Source organism: Urocampus carinirostris, chromosome 2 (assembly GCF_059441175.1).
Source record: "Urocampus carinirostris isolate Australia breed hairy pipefish chromosome 2, RoL_Ucar_1.0, whole genome shotgun sequence".
In the NCBI taxonomy this organism is placed as follows: domain Eukaryota; kingdom Metazoa; phylum Chordata; class Actinopteri; order Syngnathiformes; family Syngnathidae; genus Urocampus; species Urocampus carinirostris.
The window spans coordinates 67106889-67124545 of NC_142350.1; the positions used below are offsets into that span (position 1 = coordinate 67106889).

At 43.2% G+C, this 17657-nt stretch overlaps 1 protein-coding gene across 2 annotated transcripts in view; it reads right to left on the reverse strand.

The window, feature by feature from the left end:
- The window catches only part of bbs9 (Bardet-Biedl syndrome 9), a 266939-nt gene that overhangs the window by 104574 nt on the left and 144708 nt on the right, over window positions 1-17657 (reverse strand). For both annotated transcript variants that reach the window (XM_088327566.1, XM_088327565.1), the window contains one exon: window positions 7591-7773. In XM_088327566.1, coding sequence (XP_088183692.1) covers window positions 7591-7773 — 183 coding nt within the window. The remainder of the gene's footprint in view (window positions 1-7590; window positions 7774-17657) is intronic.

The window sequence follows — 17657 nt, forward strand, 5'->3', positions numbered from 1 at the left end:
GTTTTTGCTCCTGTCTGTCACCCGGCTTCGACCCTTTTTCGATCCTGACCACGTCTACTCTCCCGTCCTGGCTTTTGACCTCTTTTAGTCCCCGACCACGTCCAGTCTCTTTCCTGGCTTCCGACTCGCTTCCGACCCGACCACGTTTTTGCTCTCCTGTCCCGGCTACTGACCCGTTTTTCCATTTCCGACACCGCCATCGCTGGAAGATCCACTTCCGCGTTCAGAGCGACCTGCTTCCTGCGTCCAGCAATCACCGGATCTTGGGCGCAACCCTTTCTTTTTCTTCCAATAAAACCTGTGAGAAACGCAACGCAAGTGGGTCCTGTCTCCGTTCTGGTCTTGAAATTGTGCAGCAATTACAGAGCACGTGGAATGATTAAAACGGTAGGTATGTAGGTAGGTAGGTAGATAGATGGATCGATCAATAGAACGATCGATAGATATAATATAAAATAATATGTATTGGGAATCAAATATACTCAAAAATACATCAATATAATAATTAACAACTTTTGTCCCGTCCCTGTGGCATCTGTTCATTACACCCATTCCAAGAAATAGATGGACATTGTTAAATAAAATCTTATGTCTGCAGCAACTTTATGCTTTTGCTTCAAAATAGAAAATCTGGTTTCATAAAGTGTCATGGTTACCGATGTGAATCACCTGTGCCTGCTCATTTGGCGCCAATCGCTGCGGGCTCTGATTGGCTCCCTGTCCCTATTTAAACCCAGTCCTGTCACTCTCCTGTTGTCAGTCCGTCTGTGAACCTCTGTTGATTCAAGGCAAGCCCTTTTTAACCCTGACTCCCGCCTGTCCCGTTTTCGCTCCTGTTTGACTCCGGCTACGACCTGTTTTGATCCCGACCACGTCTGCTCCACCGTCCCGGCTTACGACCCATTTTTGATCCCGACTACGTCTACTCTCCCGTCCTGGCTTACGACTCGTTTCCGACCTCGACCACGTTTTTGCTCTCCCTGTTCCGGCTACCGATCTGTTTTTCCGTCCCTGACACCGCCATCCATCGCTACGAAGATCCACTTCCGTATTCGAATCACAATCAGTGCGAGAGCGACTTGCCTCCCGCGTCCAGTGAACACTGGTTCGTGGGCGCAGCTTCTGGTAAACCTTACGCAATTGGTTCCTGATTCCGTTCTGGTCCTGACATAAAGATGAATGGCAGCCATGTTGTTTAATATTTGAGGGTCATAATTCCCATATTTTTGGCTCCAAACAAAACAACCATGCAATTTAAATGGACCACAAAAAACATGATGAAATTGCAGACTCAGCTTTCAATAAAGTTAATAAATAAATACTAAAATAGTAAATTAAAAAGAAACAAACAAATATATAACAAGAAATCAAAGTTCTAATAATAAGGGAACATACATAGCAGCCTGAAGTTGTTTATTTCCATGTAACAGCGGATAATTTTCAAGCAGAAAATGAGCTTTGAAGTATTTGTTTGGTAATATTGCCCGGAGAAATCCACAATTTTTTTTTTGGTCAGCACTCAAATCATCAACAAAATTAGCAACCCGTTCCAGTAGAAAGAACTCGAGGTCTGTAAATAACATCTTACTTATTTTATTTTAAATCCACAGTGCAAATGTTAAAAACCCCAAAAATAAGCAATGCGTCCATGTCCTACCAATGCCACCAGGGCAGACAACTCTGAAAAGTTGCTTGCCCAGTCATAAAGTTGCCTGCCCCATTTTTCACAACTTGAAACACAATAAGACAACTCATCTAAGAAAAACCCGTTGGTACAAAATATTAAGGATTGATAATCCAGCTACCGGACGTCCTGTGCGGAGTTTGTATGTTCTCCCCGTGCTTGCGTGGGTTTCCTCCGGGCACTCCGGTTTCCTCCCACATTCCAAAAAAAACATGCATTTCAGGTGAATTGGCCGGTCCAAATTGTCCCTAGGTGTGAATGAGCGACTGAGTTTTCTGTCCCCGTGTGCCCTGCGATTGGCTGGCAACCAGTCCAGGGTGTCCCCTGCCCACTGCCCGATGATTGCTGGGATGGGCTCCAACATCCCCGCGACCCTACTGAATAAGCGGTGCAGCTGATGAGATGAGATGAGATAATCAGAATATAGAACAGAACAACTCTTTAAAATTTGGTTTATAATAAATCTACTTATAACATTCATTGCAATGTATATGGCATTGCTGTTTTCCATTTATGTCCCTGTATTTATTCATCTACATTCATGCAATGTTTGCGTTGCGTTTTCTGCTACAAGCCACGTGAACTCCACTTTCCACGATGCTTTTACTGTATGTTTACATTTTTTAGCGTCATCAATTTTGTTAGCTTCTTTTGAATCTTTCTTCTGGGGCTGAGGTTTTGTCTTGATACCTAACTACTTATCCATTTTTCTTGTGTTATCTGTGCGTCTACTTTGGAAAATGATATGCAGATGACCGACCTTATAACGCCGAAAGAACTGATATGCCGAAATGTCCAAACCGAACGAGGATTTTGAAATCGGAATAAGGCAAACGTTTGATTTGAAAAAAAAAATCCTTCGTTTTTGTTTTTTTTCCCCTCGAAAAAGTTGTTGGTCACCCGGGCAGAGCCGCTGTGTAAGTTGTACGCCCGACGTAAAAGATGCATGCCTCAGGGCGATTTGTAGCGTCATAAATTTTGTTAGCTTCTTTTGAATCCTTCTTATGAGGCTGAGGTTATGGCTTGATTCCTAACCACTTATCCGTTTTTCTTGTGCGTCTACTTTGGTAAATGATATGCGAACAGGTTTGGGTAGGGTTACTTTAACTGGATTACTTTCAATTACTTTTGGATTATTCCAATACCAAATATGCTACTAAAAGACAAAAGAAACTAAATATGAATAAAAGGACTAAATTTTGTGCAGGCTTGTGGAGTAACGGAATACATGGAACGGCAAAAATGATCTTTGGATTTATTTTCATTTTGTTTCTGTCGCATTTGATGTTCGTTTTGCCGGAGATCAAAGAGATCAAAGCCAGGAGAGAAAGCTTACCCCGTGTTGTGAGTCGTCATCTTATTCATATTTAGTTTTTTTTGTCTTTTATTAGCATATTTGCTATTGGAGTCATCCAAAAGTCATTGAAAGTAATCCAGTTAAAGTAACCCTACCCAACCCTGCATTTTATGTTAGTTTTGCCGAGTATCAAAGAGATCAAAGCCAGGAGAGAAAGCTTACCACGTGTTGTGAGTCATCATTTTATTCATATTTAGTTTCTTTTGTCTTTTATTAGAATATTTGGTATTGGAGTAATCCAAAAGTCATTGAAAGTAATCCAGTTAAAGTAACCCTACCGAACCCTGCATTTCATGTTAGTTTTGCTGGAGATCAAAGAGATCAAAGCCAGGAGAGAAAGCTTACTACGTGTTGTGAGTCGTCATTTTATTCATATTTAGTTTCTTTTGTCTTTTATTAGAATATTTGGTATTGGAGTAATCCAAAAGTCATTGAAAGTAATCCAGTTAAAGTAACCCTACCGAACCCTGCATTTCATGTTAGTTTTGCCGGAGATCAAAGAGATCAAAGCCAGGAGAGAAAGCTTACCACGTGTTGTGAGTCATCATTTTATTCCTATTTAGTTTCTTTTGTCTTTTATTAGCATATTTGGTATTGGAGTAATTCAAAAGTCATTGAAAGTAATCCAGTTAAAGTAACCCTACCCAACCCTGCATATTCTCTACCGCGCCAACGATTTTCCCAGACCAGACAAATCAGGACGTCATGCCGTCTGTCTGGAGCACTCATCTCCTCAAGCATTTTCAGAGCCAAGATTTTTTTAAATCGCGCATGAGATCCTTGTCTCAATTCTTCATTTCATCACACAAACCGCAACATGAAATCCGAACATCCACTGAAAAGTGAATGTTTCTTTTTAAAAATCTGGATTTCCTTGTCATCCGCCTTTGGTAACATCTCTGTCTCTGCTCGGGTGTCACGATGGGGAGCGCATAAAGCTGCCTTTCTTGATCTAGTTCAGGGGTGTCAAACTCATTTGAACTCGGGGGCCACACCATAGAACAAACATTCTGTCGGGGGCCGGACTAGTAGATTAAAGGGAAAGAAAAAGAGAGATAAAGAAATAAGAGAAAGAGGGAGGGAAAATAAAGAAAAAGAGAGAGAGGGAGAGAGCGTGAGAAACAAAAAATAAAAAGTCGTGAGAGAGGGGTAAAAGAAAGGGAGAGGAAGAAAGAAATCCAAAGACAAATAGAAAGAGAGAAAGAGAGAAAAGAGAAAAGAAAGCGCAAAGGGTAGGAAGAGAGAAAGAGAAAAGAGAGAAAAGGAAAAAAGGAAGTTAGAGCAAATGAAGTTAAAAAGACACAGAGAGAGAAAGAGACAAAGAGCAACAAAGGATAAGAAAAAGAGAGACACAGAGAGTGAAAGAGAGAGAGACAGAGAGTGGGAGAAAAGGGGTGGAAAAGAGAGAGAGAGAGAGAGAGAGAGAGAGAGAGAGAGAGAGAGAGTGAGAAACAAAAAATAAAAAGTCGTGAGAGAGGGGTAAAAGAAAGGGAGGGGAAGAAAGAAATCCAAAGAGAAATAGAAAGACAGAAAGAGAGAAAAGAGAAAAGAAAGCGCAAAGGGTAGGAAGAGAGAAAGAGAAAAGAGAGAAAAGAGAAAAGGAAGTTAGAGCAAATGAAGTTAAAAAGACACAGAGAGAGAAAGAGACAAAGAGCAACAAAGGATAAGAAAAAGAGAGACACAGAGAGTGAAAGAGAGAGAGAAGGAGAGTGGGAGAAAATGAGTGGAAAAGAGAGAGAGAGAGAGAGAGAGAGAGAGAGAGAGAGAAACACAAGTACAGTGTCTTTGTTCAAGGCACCTGGCGTTGGCAACATCAAGTTGACCTATTTCAACCTGCAGCTTGTTTTTCTCTTGCGCTTCTCTGAGTGTTGTCTCGCGGGCCGGATTCAATCCCTCAGCGGGCCTGATCTGGCCCGCGGGCCGCCTGTTTGAAACCTGTGTAGAATCTACTTCTTTTGAGAGTGTAACATCAGCCTCTGGTCTGTCATCACGCCGTCTCCTTGACCCTGCTCTCAACTCTCTCTTCTTCTCCTCATGGTCTTTCAACTCTCTTGCTCTTCTCTTTCAGTATATGTGCGCGGGGTTTGTCATTAGAGGTCTGATGACCTATCATTAGGACTCATTAAGGGGCCTCAGGGAAGGAGACCAACTAGCAGCGTACACCCTCCACGCAGGTATCAGTGTTCATTTGAGCTGTGAAAAGTGATGGGTGCCGGGGACGAGCATGCTCAAAATTCTATGGGTCCCAACCAGTGTTCCCTCTAAACATTCTCAGCGTACAAGAAAATCTAGCCAGCGCACAAAAATCAGGGCTCAAGTCAAAGTGACAGTGCATGAAGGTCAAAATACACGGGTTCCCCCGACGTTGTGTCCTAAATGCGGTATTTTCAAGTCAAGTCGAAGTCGAACGAAGTTGAGTAAAGTTAGTAGAGAACCGGCTTCTTCGGCTCGGCTCACTAAAAGGAACCGGCTCTTTCGTGTCCTCAACGGCTCTTCAGGTTGTTTTTGCTTCTTTAATCCCAACATGACCAAATATTATGTAAATCTATTCACAAAATGACTTAAAAGAAGGGGGGAATAGAACAAAAAAGAAAAAAATACCAATATGAAAAAGGAGTGAAAAGCTGAGAAAAAAAAGAAACAAAAGGAAGAGAAAAAAGAAGGAAAAAAATAGAACAAAAGCCACAAAAAAGAAAAGAAAGAAATGTAGGAAAAAAGTAAATAGAGAACAAAAATAAAAAAAGTAACAGCAAGGAATAAATAAACACAATGAGATTTTTTTTAAAGGAATTTTAAAAAAGTCAAAAAAAAAAAAACACGGAAAAAAAGAAGAAAAAGCTTGTGTTGCATTCAAATCATTTCCAATGATATCAAGTCAATCTTGTTGCCAACATTGTACTTCCACTCAAAAATGTGATTAAGTACAGTTGTGTATCGTGCAACCGACTCAATAAGCCCCCAAAAATGTTAATATTATGCGACAAAATATATCAGGAAATAAAAAGAACCCGCACAACCTTTGCAATAGTACATGAGTCAATTCATTCAAAAGTGAAAAATAATTTTGCATTGCCGGAAACTCAGCAAAATGTAACGTGATGTCAAGTTTTGGACATGTTTGATATTGACTTAGTTGCCACACTTGGGATTATGGTTGCTCATTGTTGTTTCAAGTGTGAACGCTCAGACCCCTGAAAATTTACAAGGAACATTGGTCCTAACAGAGATCGTATGGGTCCCCAAAATTTTGTGTTATCGAGGTTGAAATTGTAAATCGGCGACAAATATATCATATAAATCTATATATTCATTCAGTTTTAATCATCACAGTTAATTGGTAATACAAAGCAGTTATTATTCAGATTTTTCAGTTCATATATTCTTCGTGGTTTGCTGTCCCGCCATAGTTGTAATGCCTTCTCAAGATCCAATCCATTATCATCCACCTTATAGCGTCACCAGGAATATAATTGAGTCCATTTTGGAGTATTCTTTTGTTTATTTTCTTTCGTCGAATTGTTCAAATTCAAACAAACACGTGTTTTCCTTGCCTTCGCGATCTTCCAAAGAATTTCTCCGCCGTTTTTTCGTGCCGGAATTATTGCCGTTATTACCACTTTCTGTGTTATCTCATCTCATCTCATTAGCCGTACCGCTTATCCTCATTAGGGTCGCGGGGGGGCTGGAGCCCATCCCAGCAATCTTTGGGCAGTGGGCAGGGGACACCCTGAACTGGTTGCCAGCCAATCGCAGGGCACACAGGGACAGACAACTCATTCGCTCATTCACACCTAGGGACAATTTGGACCGGCCAATTCAGCTGAAATGCATGTCTTTGGAATGTGGGAGGAAACCGGAGTGCCCGGAGGAAACCCACGCAAGCACGGGGAGAACATACAAACTCCGCACAGGAAGTCTGGAGCTGGATTTGAACCCACGACAGGTTCCCATGACATGAATAATAATAATAATAATAATAATTTCCTTGTATTGTCATTCTGTGTAACAATGTACACAGAACGAAATGTCGATTGCACCTGACCCGTTGTAGCGAGCCGATGCAGCCGCAGCCAACAGAGGGCGCCGCCGACCACTTTTTAAGTCTTAGGAATGACTCGGCCGGGACTGTGCCGCACAATCGCTAACTACTGCGCCGCCGTGCTGCACTTTCTGTGTTATGTTTCGACTTATTACGGAGACTGAAGAAATTACCAATTTTGTGTTGATTTTCACCTCCCCTCGACGACAACCACTACAACAATGACTCGAAGCAACGAGATCTCGTTGGCCGAGATCGGCGTGCGGACGAAAACTCGAACGCGAGACCAAAACAACAATGGCGGATCTGCCTTCTGAAAAGTTGGGAGTGCGGTAAATCTTTGGTAAAAATAAGTAATCAAGTAATAATGACAATTTTGTGTCAAAAACGTTGCGTCCCGGGGACGCACCTTGATTTGACACTATGCGTCCCCAGCAAAAATGATGCGTCTGGGACGAAGGGACGCGGGCAAACGAGAACACAGGGGTATGCGAGTGAGAATTAGCTTACCAATTGCGGCGTGTCTTGCAGCAGAGGCAACATGGTGGCCTCCAGGATGTTGGTCTGGTCGGGGGTGAGGCCCTGCCACAGGGACAGCAGCAGCACCAGAAGATGCGTGGCGCTCCTCAGGCGGACGAAGGCCTCCTCCAGTTGACAAGCGTTCTCCTGTGCCGCCTCCGCCAGGGACATCACCTGCGGTGTTGGGAGAAACATGTTACAAAGGCATTATAAAAACATTTTGTGTTAGGGGCGGAAAACTGGTCAATAACAAGACGTGGTCGGTGTCAGAAACGAGTCGTCAGCCGAAACGAGAGAGCAGATGTGGTCGGGATCAAAAACGGGTCGTAAGTTGGGAGGGGAGAGCATATCTGGTCGAGATCTTACGGAAGGAAAGACAGGACAGGCGGGAGTCAGGGGTCAAAAAAAAAAAGGCTTGCCTTGAAAAGCAGAGGTTCGCAGACGGACTGACCATAGGGTACAGATAGGAGTGGGTTTAAATAGTTTAAATAGTGGGGAAGCCAATATGTAACAGTGGCTCAGGAGGTAGAGCGCTCGTCTTGGGATCAAGAGATCGCAGTTCGAATTCCGGCTCCTCCGTGTTACATGTCGAAGTGTCCTTGGGTAAGACACTGAACCCCTAATGCCCCCAATAAGCAGGTTAGCGCCTTACATGGATGCACGGATGCTATTGGGAAATGTGAAGCACACTGTAAAGCGCTTTGGGAAGTCTTCATTGACTTGAAAAGCGCTATAGAAATGCAAATCATTTCATTTCATTTATAACTCGACTGTCATTACAACATGGTGCGTTAATTTGCTAGTTGTTAAAAGCAGGTGCGAAATTTCAACCTTTACAATGCCGGGGAGAACATGCAAACTTTGCGAGGGAATCCGCGGTAGCTGGAATTGAATCATGTGCGAGCGTTGGAGGTTTCAGGGGCGGAAAACTGGTCGGCAGCCGGGACTGGGAGAGAAAGACGTGGTCGGGGTTGCAAACGAATCGTAAGCCGGGACAGGAGAGCAGATGTGGTCGGGATCAAAAACGGGTCGTAAGTCGGGACCGGAGAGCATACGTGGTCGAGATCAAAACAGGTCGTATCCGGAGACAAACGGGAAGAAAGACGGGACAGGCGAGAGTCAGGGGTCGAAAAAAAAGGCGTGCCTTGAAAAACAGAGGTTCGCGGACGGACTGACAACAGGGGACAGATAGGAGTGGGTTTAAATAGTTTAAATAGTGGGGAAGCCAATAAGTAACATTTTATAACTCGACTGTCATTACAACATGGTGCGTTAATTTGCTGTTGTTAAAAGCAGATGCGAAATTTCAACCCTTAATCCGCCGGGGAGAACATGCAAACTTTGCAAGGGAATCCGCAGTAGCTGGAATTGAACCATGTGCGAGCGATGGAGGTGTGCCGAAAACTGGTCGGTAGCCGGGACTGGGAAAGCAAGAGGTGGTCGGGGTTGGAAACGAGTCGTAAGCCGGGACGGGAGAGCAGATGTGGTCGGGATCAAAAACGGGTCGTAAGTCGGGACGGGAGAGCATACGTGGTCGAGATCAAAACGGGTCGTAGCCGGAGACAAACGGGAGGAAAAACGGGACAGGCGGGAGTCAGGATCGAAAAAAGGCTTGCCGTGTACAAACAGAGGTTCGCGGACGGACTGACAACAGGGAATTGACAGGACTGAGTTCAAATAGTGACAGGGAACCCAGAACCCACGGGTTGGCGCCAAATGAGCGGGCACAGCTGAATCGCATCAGTGATCATGACAAGATCTCTTCTTCTACGCTGAATAATAATGCACAAAATGAAAAAATGTCAATGACTTAAAAACGTGTCAAGATCAAAATGTCCTTTAGAAGGATTCTGGATCATTGGGCACAGTTTAGTGATAATCGGACACGTCTATGCCCAGTTAAAACCCCTATTGGGGCTTTCTGGTGGTAGGAGGTGTGTCAGACACTTTATCACATGGAGTGCCATGTCTAATCTCGTTGCGTACCATTTTTCTCATTGATGATATCAATGACAATAAAGACAATTCTTCCATTCCATCTTGTTTTTTTACGGTGGACACGAGCGTCTTCGCGCTTCGACGTTCGCGGCCTGTAATAGTTAAAAAAAAATAAAAATAAAAAATAATAATATCATTAAGAAAAAATAAAAAATTAATCATAATGAAAAATATTACATTAAAATTATAAATTAAATTATTTTACAAAATTTGAAAACAAAATATTCAAATAGAATTAGTAATTGCATCATTTTACAAAATTTTATAACACAAAGAAATGCACGTATACGCTAAGCGTCACGGCCATAAACGCAAGCTGATTGGCCAGCACTCGCTGAATACTCGACTCCCCATTGGCCCATTCACTACAGTAGACCACGCTTACCTCGTATACAGTACAGTTCCTTACGCTTCTCGCCATAGCTCACAGTGAGTTAGCCTTTTTCTCGCGGTGAATTTTTAAGTCTAAAAGTTTTTTGAAGCCCTTCGTGATGCTTCCCAAACGCTCTTTATCCCTTGGTGCATCTAGTGAACCGAAAAAAAAGCGAAAGATGCTAAGGTTTAACGAAAAAGTGAGTTTATTGGACAAGTCGTACGCAGGAAATAGCTACGCGAGCGTAGCCCGACAATATGGCCTGAATGAATCCACGGTACGGTACCTAAAGAAGGAAGAGAAGAACATCCGCAAAACTGCTGCAATATCTTTCACAAAAGATGCCAAAAGGGTTGTAAACACCCAGAATAAGACCATGGTGCGAATGGAAAATGCACTGGTTATTTGGATCCACGATTGTAGGGCGAAGAAAATCAGCCTGGATGCAAACCAGATCCGAGGTTTAAAGAACTTATTGTGAGAGGTAAGTTAAATTTTGTTTTATTGTTTGATTGTTTAACAAGAATCTCTCTCTCAAACCGTATTCCATATGGGTACTTTATTGTACTGTGTACAGGGGGGGGTGTACTGCAAATGTTTTTTTTTTTTTGAAGGGGCGCCGTTACTTCGCAGATTTTCACTTTTTGCGGGTGGTTTTGGTCCCCATTAACCGGGTCTAAAAAATAATAATTAAAAAAGATAAAAATTATAAATATATTTATATATATTTGTATATATATATATATATATATATATATATATATATATATATATATATATATATATATATATATATATATATATATATATCTCATCTCATCTCATCTCATTAGCCGTACCGCTTATCCTCAGTAGGGTCGCGGGGGGGCTGGAGCCCATCCCAGCAATCATTGGGCAGTGGGCAGGGGACACCCTGAACTGGTTGCCAGCCAATCGCAGGGCACACAGGGACAGACAACTCATTCGCTCATTCACACCTAGGGACAATTTGGACCGGCCAATTCACCTGAAATGCATGTCTTTGGAATGTGGGAGGAAACCGGAGTGCCCGGAGGAAACCCACGCAAGCACGGGGAGAACATACAAACTCCGCACAGAAAGTCTGGAGCTGGATTTGAACCCACGACAGGTTCCCATGACATGAACTGTGCCGCACAAGCGCTAACCATATATGTGCCGCCGTGCTGCCCATATATATATATATATATATATATATATATATATATATTACTTATTTTATTTTTTTTAAGGTGCGCCGCTACTTCGCGGATTTTCACTTATCGCGGGTGGTTTTGGTCCCCAATAACCGCGATAACCGAGGTCCCACTGTACACTGAAAACAGGTATGATATACTATGGTAGAAGAATCCATTTCCTGTATGCCAGGAAGTCGTTTTCTTTCAATAATTTAGCTCAATCGTCAAGTTACCGAATAATCAAACTCCGAAATCGGTAATTTTGCTGTCCCAGAGAGTATATTTTCCCACCGTGTCATCTGGCCAAACCCCAAGGCCAACTCTTCCTCCCATACGTCATTTGCCGCTGAGGTGAGGAGCTCAGATGGAAACTCTTCAAAGCAAAACAAGTCCAAGGATAAAGTCCAAAGACCAGCATGAAAACCCCCATCCCCATGTCCCTCCTTCCTCTCCCGAGGATTCTGGTGGTCAGGGGCTGACACATGAGCCAGACTGTGGAATCCCACATCCTCACCAGTCACCACGGTAGAGGCCGGAAAGATGACATGGCTGGACTCTCTAAATCAGGGGTCACAAACATTTTTCAAGCATATAGCTGGGTAGGGTTACTTTAACTGGATTACTTTCAATTACTTTTGGATGACTCCAATACCAAATATACTAATAAAAGACAAAAGAAACTAAATATGAATAAAATGACTCAATTTTGTGCAGGCTTGGGGAGTAACGGAATACATGGAACGGCAAAAAGGATGTTGGCAAGCTGTTTGGATTGATTTTCATTTTGTTTCTGTCGCATTTTATGTTCGTTTTGCCGGATGTGCATATTGTGCTAAAATGTTAATTCCCCTTATAGAGATCGAAGCCAGGAGAGAAAACTTACAACGTGTTGTGAGTCATCATTTTATTATTATAATTATTTATTATTTCAATTTATATTTTTTGTGAGTGTTTTTGAGGATATGTGTCTAAATTGATCAATTAATTTTTTGGTGGTTCTGTCCACATTACCCTCCTATTTAAGCTGAGTGCTCTCAATCACCCCTTGTCAGTCCGTCAACGAACCTCTGCACCCATAAGACGTGTGTTTTGACTCTGTCCAGTATCCTGCTTGTGTATCCTGTCCGGTATCGATCCCGTCTATCTCGTCCTGTTTGATATCTGACTCCAGTCCCCAGTATCGGGTATCGATCCCGTCTATCTCGTCCTTTTTGATATCTGACTCCAGTCTCCAGTGTCTGATATGTGTCTAAATTGATCAATTAATTTTTGGTGGTTCTGTCCACATTACCCTCCTATTTAAGCTGAGTGCTCTCAATCACCCCTTGTCAGTCCGTCAACGAACCTCTGCACCCATAAGACGTGTGTTTTGACTCTGTCCAGTATCCTGCTTGTGTATCCTGTCCGGTATCGATCCCATCTATCTCGTCCTGTTTGATATCTGACTCCAGTCCCCAGTATCGTGTATCGATCCCGTCTATCTCGTCCTTTTTGATATCTGACTCCAGTCTCCAGTGTCTGATATGTGTCTAAATTGATCAATTAATTTTTGGTGGTTCTGTCCACATTACCCGCGAAAATGTTTTTTTTTTTTTTCAACGTTTATCCTTTTGCACCTTTTTAATTTGCTTTACTTGCGCAGAAAGGAAATGCCCCCCAATTTTGTATAATGACAATAAAGACTATTCATCTTTAATTCCTTTAAAAAGGAATAACTCATTAGCAGGGTTGGGTAGGGTTACTTTAACTGGATTACTTTCAATGACTTTTGGATTACTCCAATACCAAATATGCTAGTAAAAGACAAAAGAAACTAAATATGAATACAAATACTAAATTTTGTGCAGGCTTGGGGAGTAACGGAATACACGGAACGGCAAAAATGATGTTGGCAAGCTGATTGGATTTATTTTCATTTTGTTTCTGTCGCATTTTATCTTAGTTTTGCCGGATGTGCATATTGTGCTAAAATGCTAATTCCCCTTATAGAGATCGAAGCCAGGAGAGAAACCTCACCACGTGTTGTGAGTCATAATTTTATTCATATTTAGTTGAAGTAATTGAAAGTAATCCAGTTAAAGTAACCCTACCCAACCCTGTTTAATACGCACTGCGACACTTTAAAAAACACTTGGGTCAAAAACGGGATGGACCCATTACTTAGATCAATATGAACCGTTTTTCTTAATTGGTTTTACACAAAAGGGCCCAATTTTTGTTGTTGTTTTAAAACAGGCATGTCAAACAAACAGCCCACTAGACGGATGAGGTCTGTTGGATAATCTAACCAGGCCCACCTTGTCACGACCAGAACGGAATTAGGACCCAGATGCATAACGTTAACCACAACTTTATTGAGATGAAGAGGAAAGGCAGCCGCTCACAGAATCAGAACGTGCTCCGAATGCGGAAGTGGATCTTCCAGAGCAGGAGATCGTAGTGTCGAAGATGGAAAAAACAGGTCGGGACAGGGGAGTAAAACGTGGTCGGGATCAAAAACGGGTCGTAAGTCGGGACAGGAGAGCAAAATGTGGTCGGGTTCAAAAAACGGGTCGTAGCTGGAGACAAACGGGGAAATCAGGAACGGACGGGTAGAAAACAGGTGCACAAAGCGGGACCGACAGGAGTCAGAGTCAAAGTGCTTGCCTTGTAGAAACAGAGGTTCGCTGATGGACTGACAACAGGTAAGTGAAAAGACTGAGCTTAAGTAGGACGGGGAATCAATCAGGTAGCCAGTAGCAGCTGTCGCCAAACGAGCGGGCACAGGTGAATGTGTCATCATGACACACCTTAATAGTATGCAAAAAAGAAACAAGTCTCGATGTCTCATCTCATCTCATCTCATCAGCCGTACCGCTTATCCTCATTAGGGTCGCGGGGGGGCTGGAGCCCATACCAGCCATCTCCGGGCAGTGGGCAGGGGACACCCTGAACTGGTTGCCAGCCAGTCGCAGGGCACACAGGGACAGACAACTCATTCGCTCATTCACACCTAGGGACAATTTGGACCGGCCAATTCACCTGAAATGCATGTTTTTGGAACGTGGGAGGAAACCGGAGTGCCCGGAGGAAACCCACGCAAGCACGGGGAGAACATACAAACTCCGCACAGGATGTCTGGAGCTGGATTTGAACCCACGACAGGTTCCCATGACATGAACTGTGCCGCACAAGCGCTAACCACTGCGCCGCCGTGCTGCCAGTCTCGATGTCATCTCTATCAAAAGTTATGTTTTGACTCAATGCACACCAAATGCTCACTCTGTCTGCTAGAGGGCAGTGTGGAATTTGTATAATGTGGTGAGTCGGTTCAGGTGTAAAACTGCATTTACTCATCTGTTAAAATAAAGTAGTTAAACAGGGGTCGGTAACATTCTTGACCCAAAGAGCCATGAAAACAAAGATATTTAGCTATCTACCTTGGTCATGTCCCTTGAGAGGGGAGACCGACAGCAAGACAAACACCTACACAAAAGCAAAGAACAGAAAAACGGAAAAAGTGTCAAAAAACACACATACAAATTTTAGGACCATGACCAACCCAAATGCCCAAACATCCAAACAAGTTAAGCACCTCAGCACCCATGCTTTCGTCTCTCCAGATGAAACAGGACACAAGAAAGCGGCCAGGGTCAGGTTGACACAACACACTCTTCTGTCCAACAGCAGGGCTCGAAAGCTTTCGCTGGTTTACCCCTGTCGCATCATAGAACACGTCTAAACATCACACTATCCTTTCACAACACCTCTCCACTCATTCCTATCACCAACAAGAGCTCCAGCTTCCATTATATTTAGACCTCTTTCCTGCAGTGCACTCATAACGTCAATGGCGGCCTTCCTCTTGGTCTCCTTCCATTGACTTCTGCTCTGTAGATCCTCTTCACCATTCTCTCCTCATCCATCCTCTCCATGTGTCCAAACCAACCGAGTACTCTCTTATCCACACGCTTTCTCAGTTCCACTACTACTCCAGTTCTGTCTCTCACAATTTCATTTCTAAATCTATCTGATCTTGTCACTCTTAACATACTCCTCAAACACTTCATCTCAAAAACATTTCATTTCCCTCTCAAATCTGCGTTCAGGCTCTTTTCGGTCTCCTAAACCCTAGTCATAGGGTCACTGAATGTGAGAGGATGTGGAAGTAAAGTGACTGAGTGGAAGAAAGAGGAGATTGGACGGATGATGACTAAAAGGAACGTTGATGTGTTAGCCTTGAGTGAAACAATATAAATAATAGACCTTTCCAAATTATTCTGGAAGAAATGGTCATTTATGTAAAATTAGTGCTCATGTCAATGTTTTCTCATGCCTGTTCGAAATCAAATTTCTTAGAATATTACGATGATCCAGCACTGGGGAGATATTTTCAGAGCCATTTTGCAGGCTATATATCTTTGTTTCCAAGAGTAGTTTCTTAGAGATTGTGAGATCATTGTGAATAGACAGTGCCAGACTTTAGCTTAAAAGCGTTTTGCCTTTCTTAACAAATGTAATCTGTTACTCGTTTCAATTTTAATGTATTACTTTGAACTTTCCGCAAGACTCGTGACTGATTTCTGTCCTGGCTTTTAAGAAGAAAACCAAGCATGCGATTAGCATTAGCATAACGTTCGACCAAACACCCTGACGAGCACTTAAGAACCGGACCCCGTGTCGCCGTCCTCGCAGTGACCCGGAAAACCGGCAAACACAAAGCGATCTTCGGCTTTAGGACTAACACTTAAAGGTGCAACCTTAGACCTGGAGTCAGTTGAACTCTGAACTTCAACCGGGGTAGGTTCCCAACATCGCCAACGAGCGGTGACGGCCCGATGAGGACGATGCAAGTGGGGACTCGCCCGCCGCTCCGGAGAAAGCAGATGCTGGACTAATGGACAAAGCTGACTTGACAAATGGATTCGGGAGATTTGTGACGAGTAGCCGGATGGGAATGCGGACGTTTAATACGGCGACAGGACACCTGGACGATTTGGAAGGTAATGTGTACACAAAAAAATGGAATCTCCATTAAATTGGATACATTTTCCTAGGGTAAGTATCATTATTTTGTCCAATTAGATTTCAGTTTCTGTGTAGTCAATTTTGTCATGATTACTGATGTGACTCACCTGTGCCTGCTCATTAGGCGCCAACTGCCGCGGGTTCTGATTGGCTCCCTGTCACTATTTAAACCCAGTCCTGTCTGTCCCCTGTTATCAGTCCGTCTGCGAACCTCAGTGTATACTAGGCAAGCCTTTTTCGACCCTGACTCTCACCTGTCCCGTTTTTTGCTCCCGTCTGTCTCCGGCTACGAACTGTTTGCCCCTGACCACGTCTACTCTCCTGTTCTGGCTTACGACTCGTTTCCAACCACGCCTTGCTCTCCCGGCTACCAACCAGTTTTTCCGTCCCTGACACCGCCATCGTTCGCTATGGAAGATCCACTTCTGTGTTCGGATCCCAGTCCGAATCCGAGAGCGACTTGCTTCCTGCGTCCAGCGAACACCGGATCATGGGCGGAGCCCTTCCTTTTTCTTTCATTTAACTTGTGGTAAACGTCACGCAATTGGGTCCTGTTTCCGTTCTGGTCCTGACAAATTCAATCCTCTCTGGGCTTCCAAAATACGATCTAGGGGCCTTTGTTGGACGGCCACTCATTTACCAGTGGCCTGCAGTTTATATTCAGGGTTGGGTAGGGTTACTTTAACTTGATTACTTTCAATGACTTTTGGATGACTCCAATACCAAATATGCTAATAAAAGACAAAAGAAACTAACTATGAATAAAATGATGACTCACAACACGTGGTAAGCATTCTCTCCTGGCGTTGATCTCTTTGATCTCCGGCAAAACTAACATAAAATGCCACAGAAACAAATTGAAAATAAATCCAAACAGCTTGCCAACATCATTTTTGCCGTTACTCACCAAGCCTGCACAAAATTTAGTCATTTTATTCATATTTAGTTTCTTGGTTTTTGGACTGTGTACTTTACATTCAGTTACAATCGCGGGACTTAAAGTCGGGTTTGGGTTACTTTTGTGATTGTGTTACATGTTTTAATGTGGGCGCATGCGGCTTATATACAGGTGCGGCTTGTGTAAGCACAAAAGCGGTTATCCTCTTAATATGTGGTGGGTGCGGCTTATAATCAGGTGCGCTCTATAGTCCGGAATCTACGGTATATATTTTCCTAACAATTTATAAGTTAAAGTTATAAATTCTAGATATTCATTATATCACAAAGGGCACTATTTAAAGCTTATGCCCTCTGTCCTTCATTTGTGTACCTATGTGTTTATGTTTGTCACGTCTACACATTCCTAATCCGAAATTATCGGTCAATGCGTGTAAGCATAGCCTAAATGTGTCTTTGTGTCCACTCAGCTGGCATCAATCAGGCTACGAGTGGAAGCGAGACACTGCCAACAATGGAGCCCTTGACTGGACCCTCAGCCTTTTATCAATACCCGCACACTCCGCACCATTCTCGGGGGAGGGTGG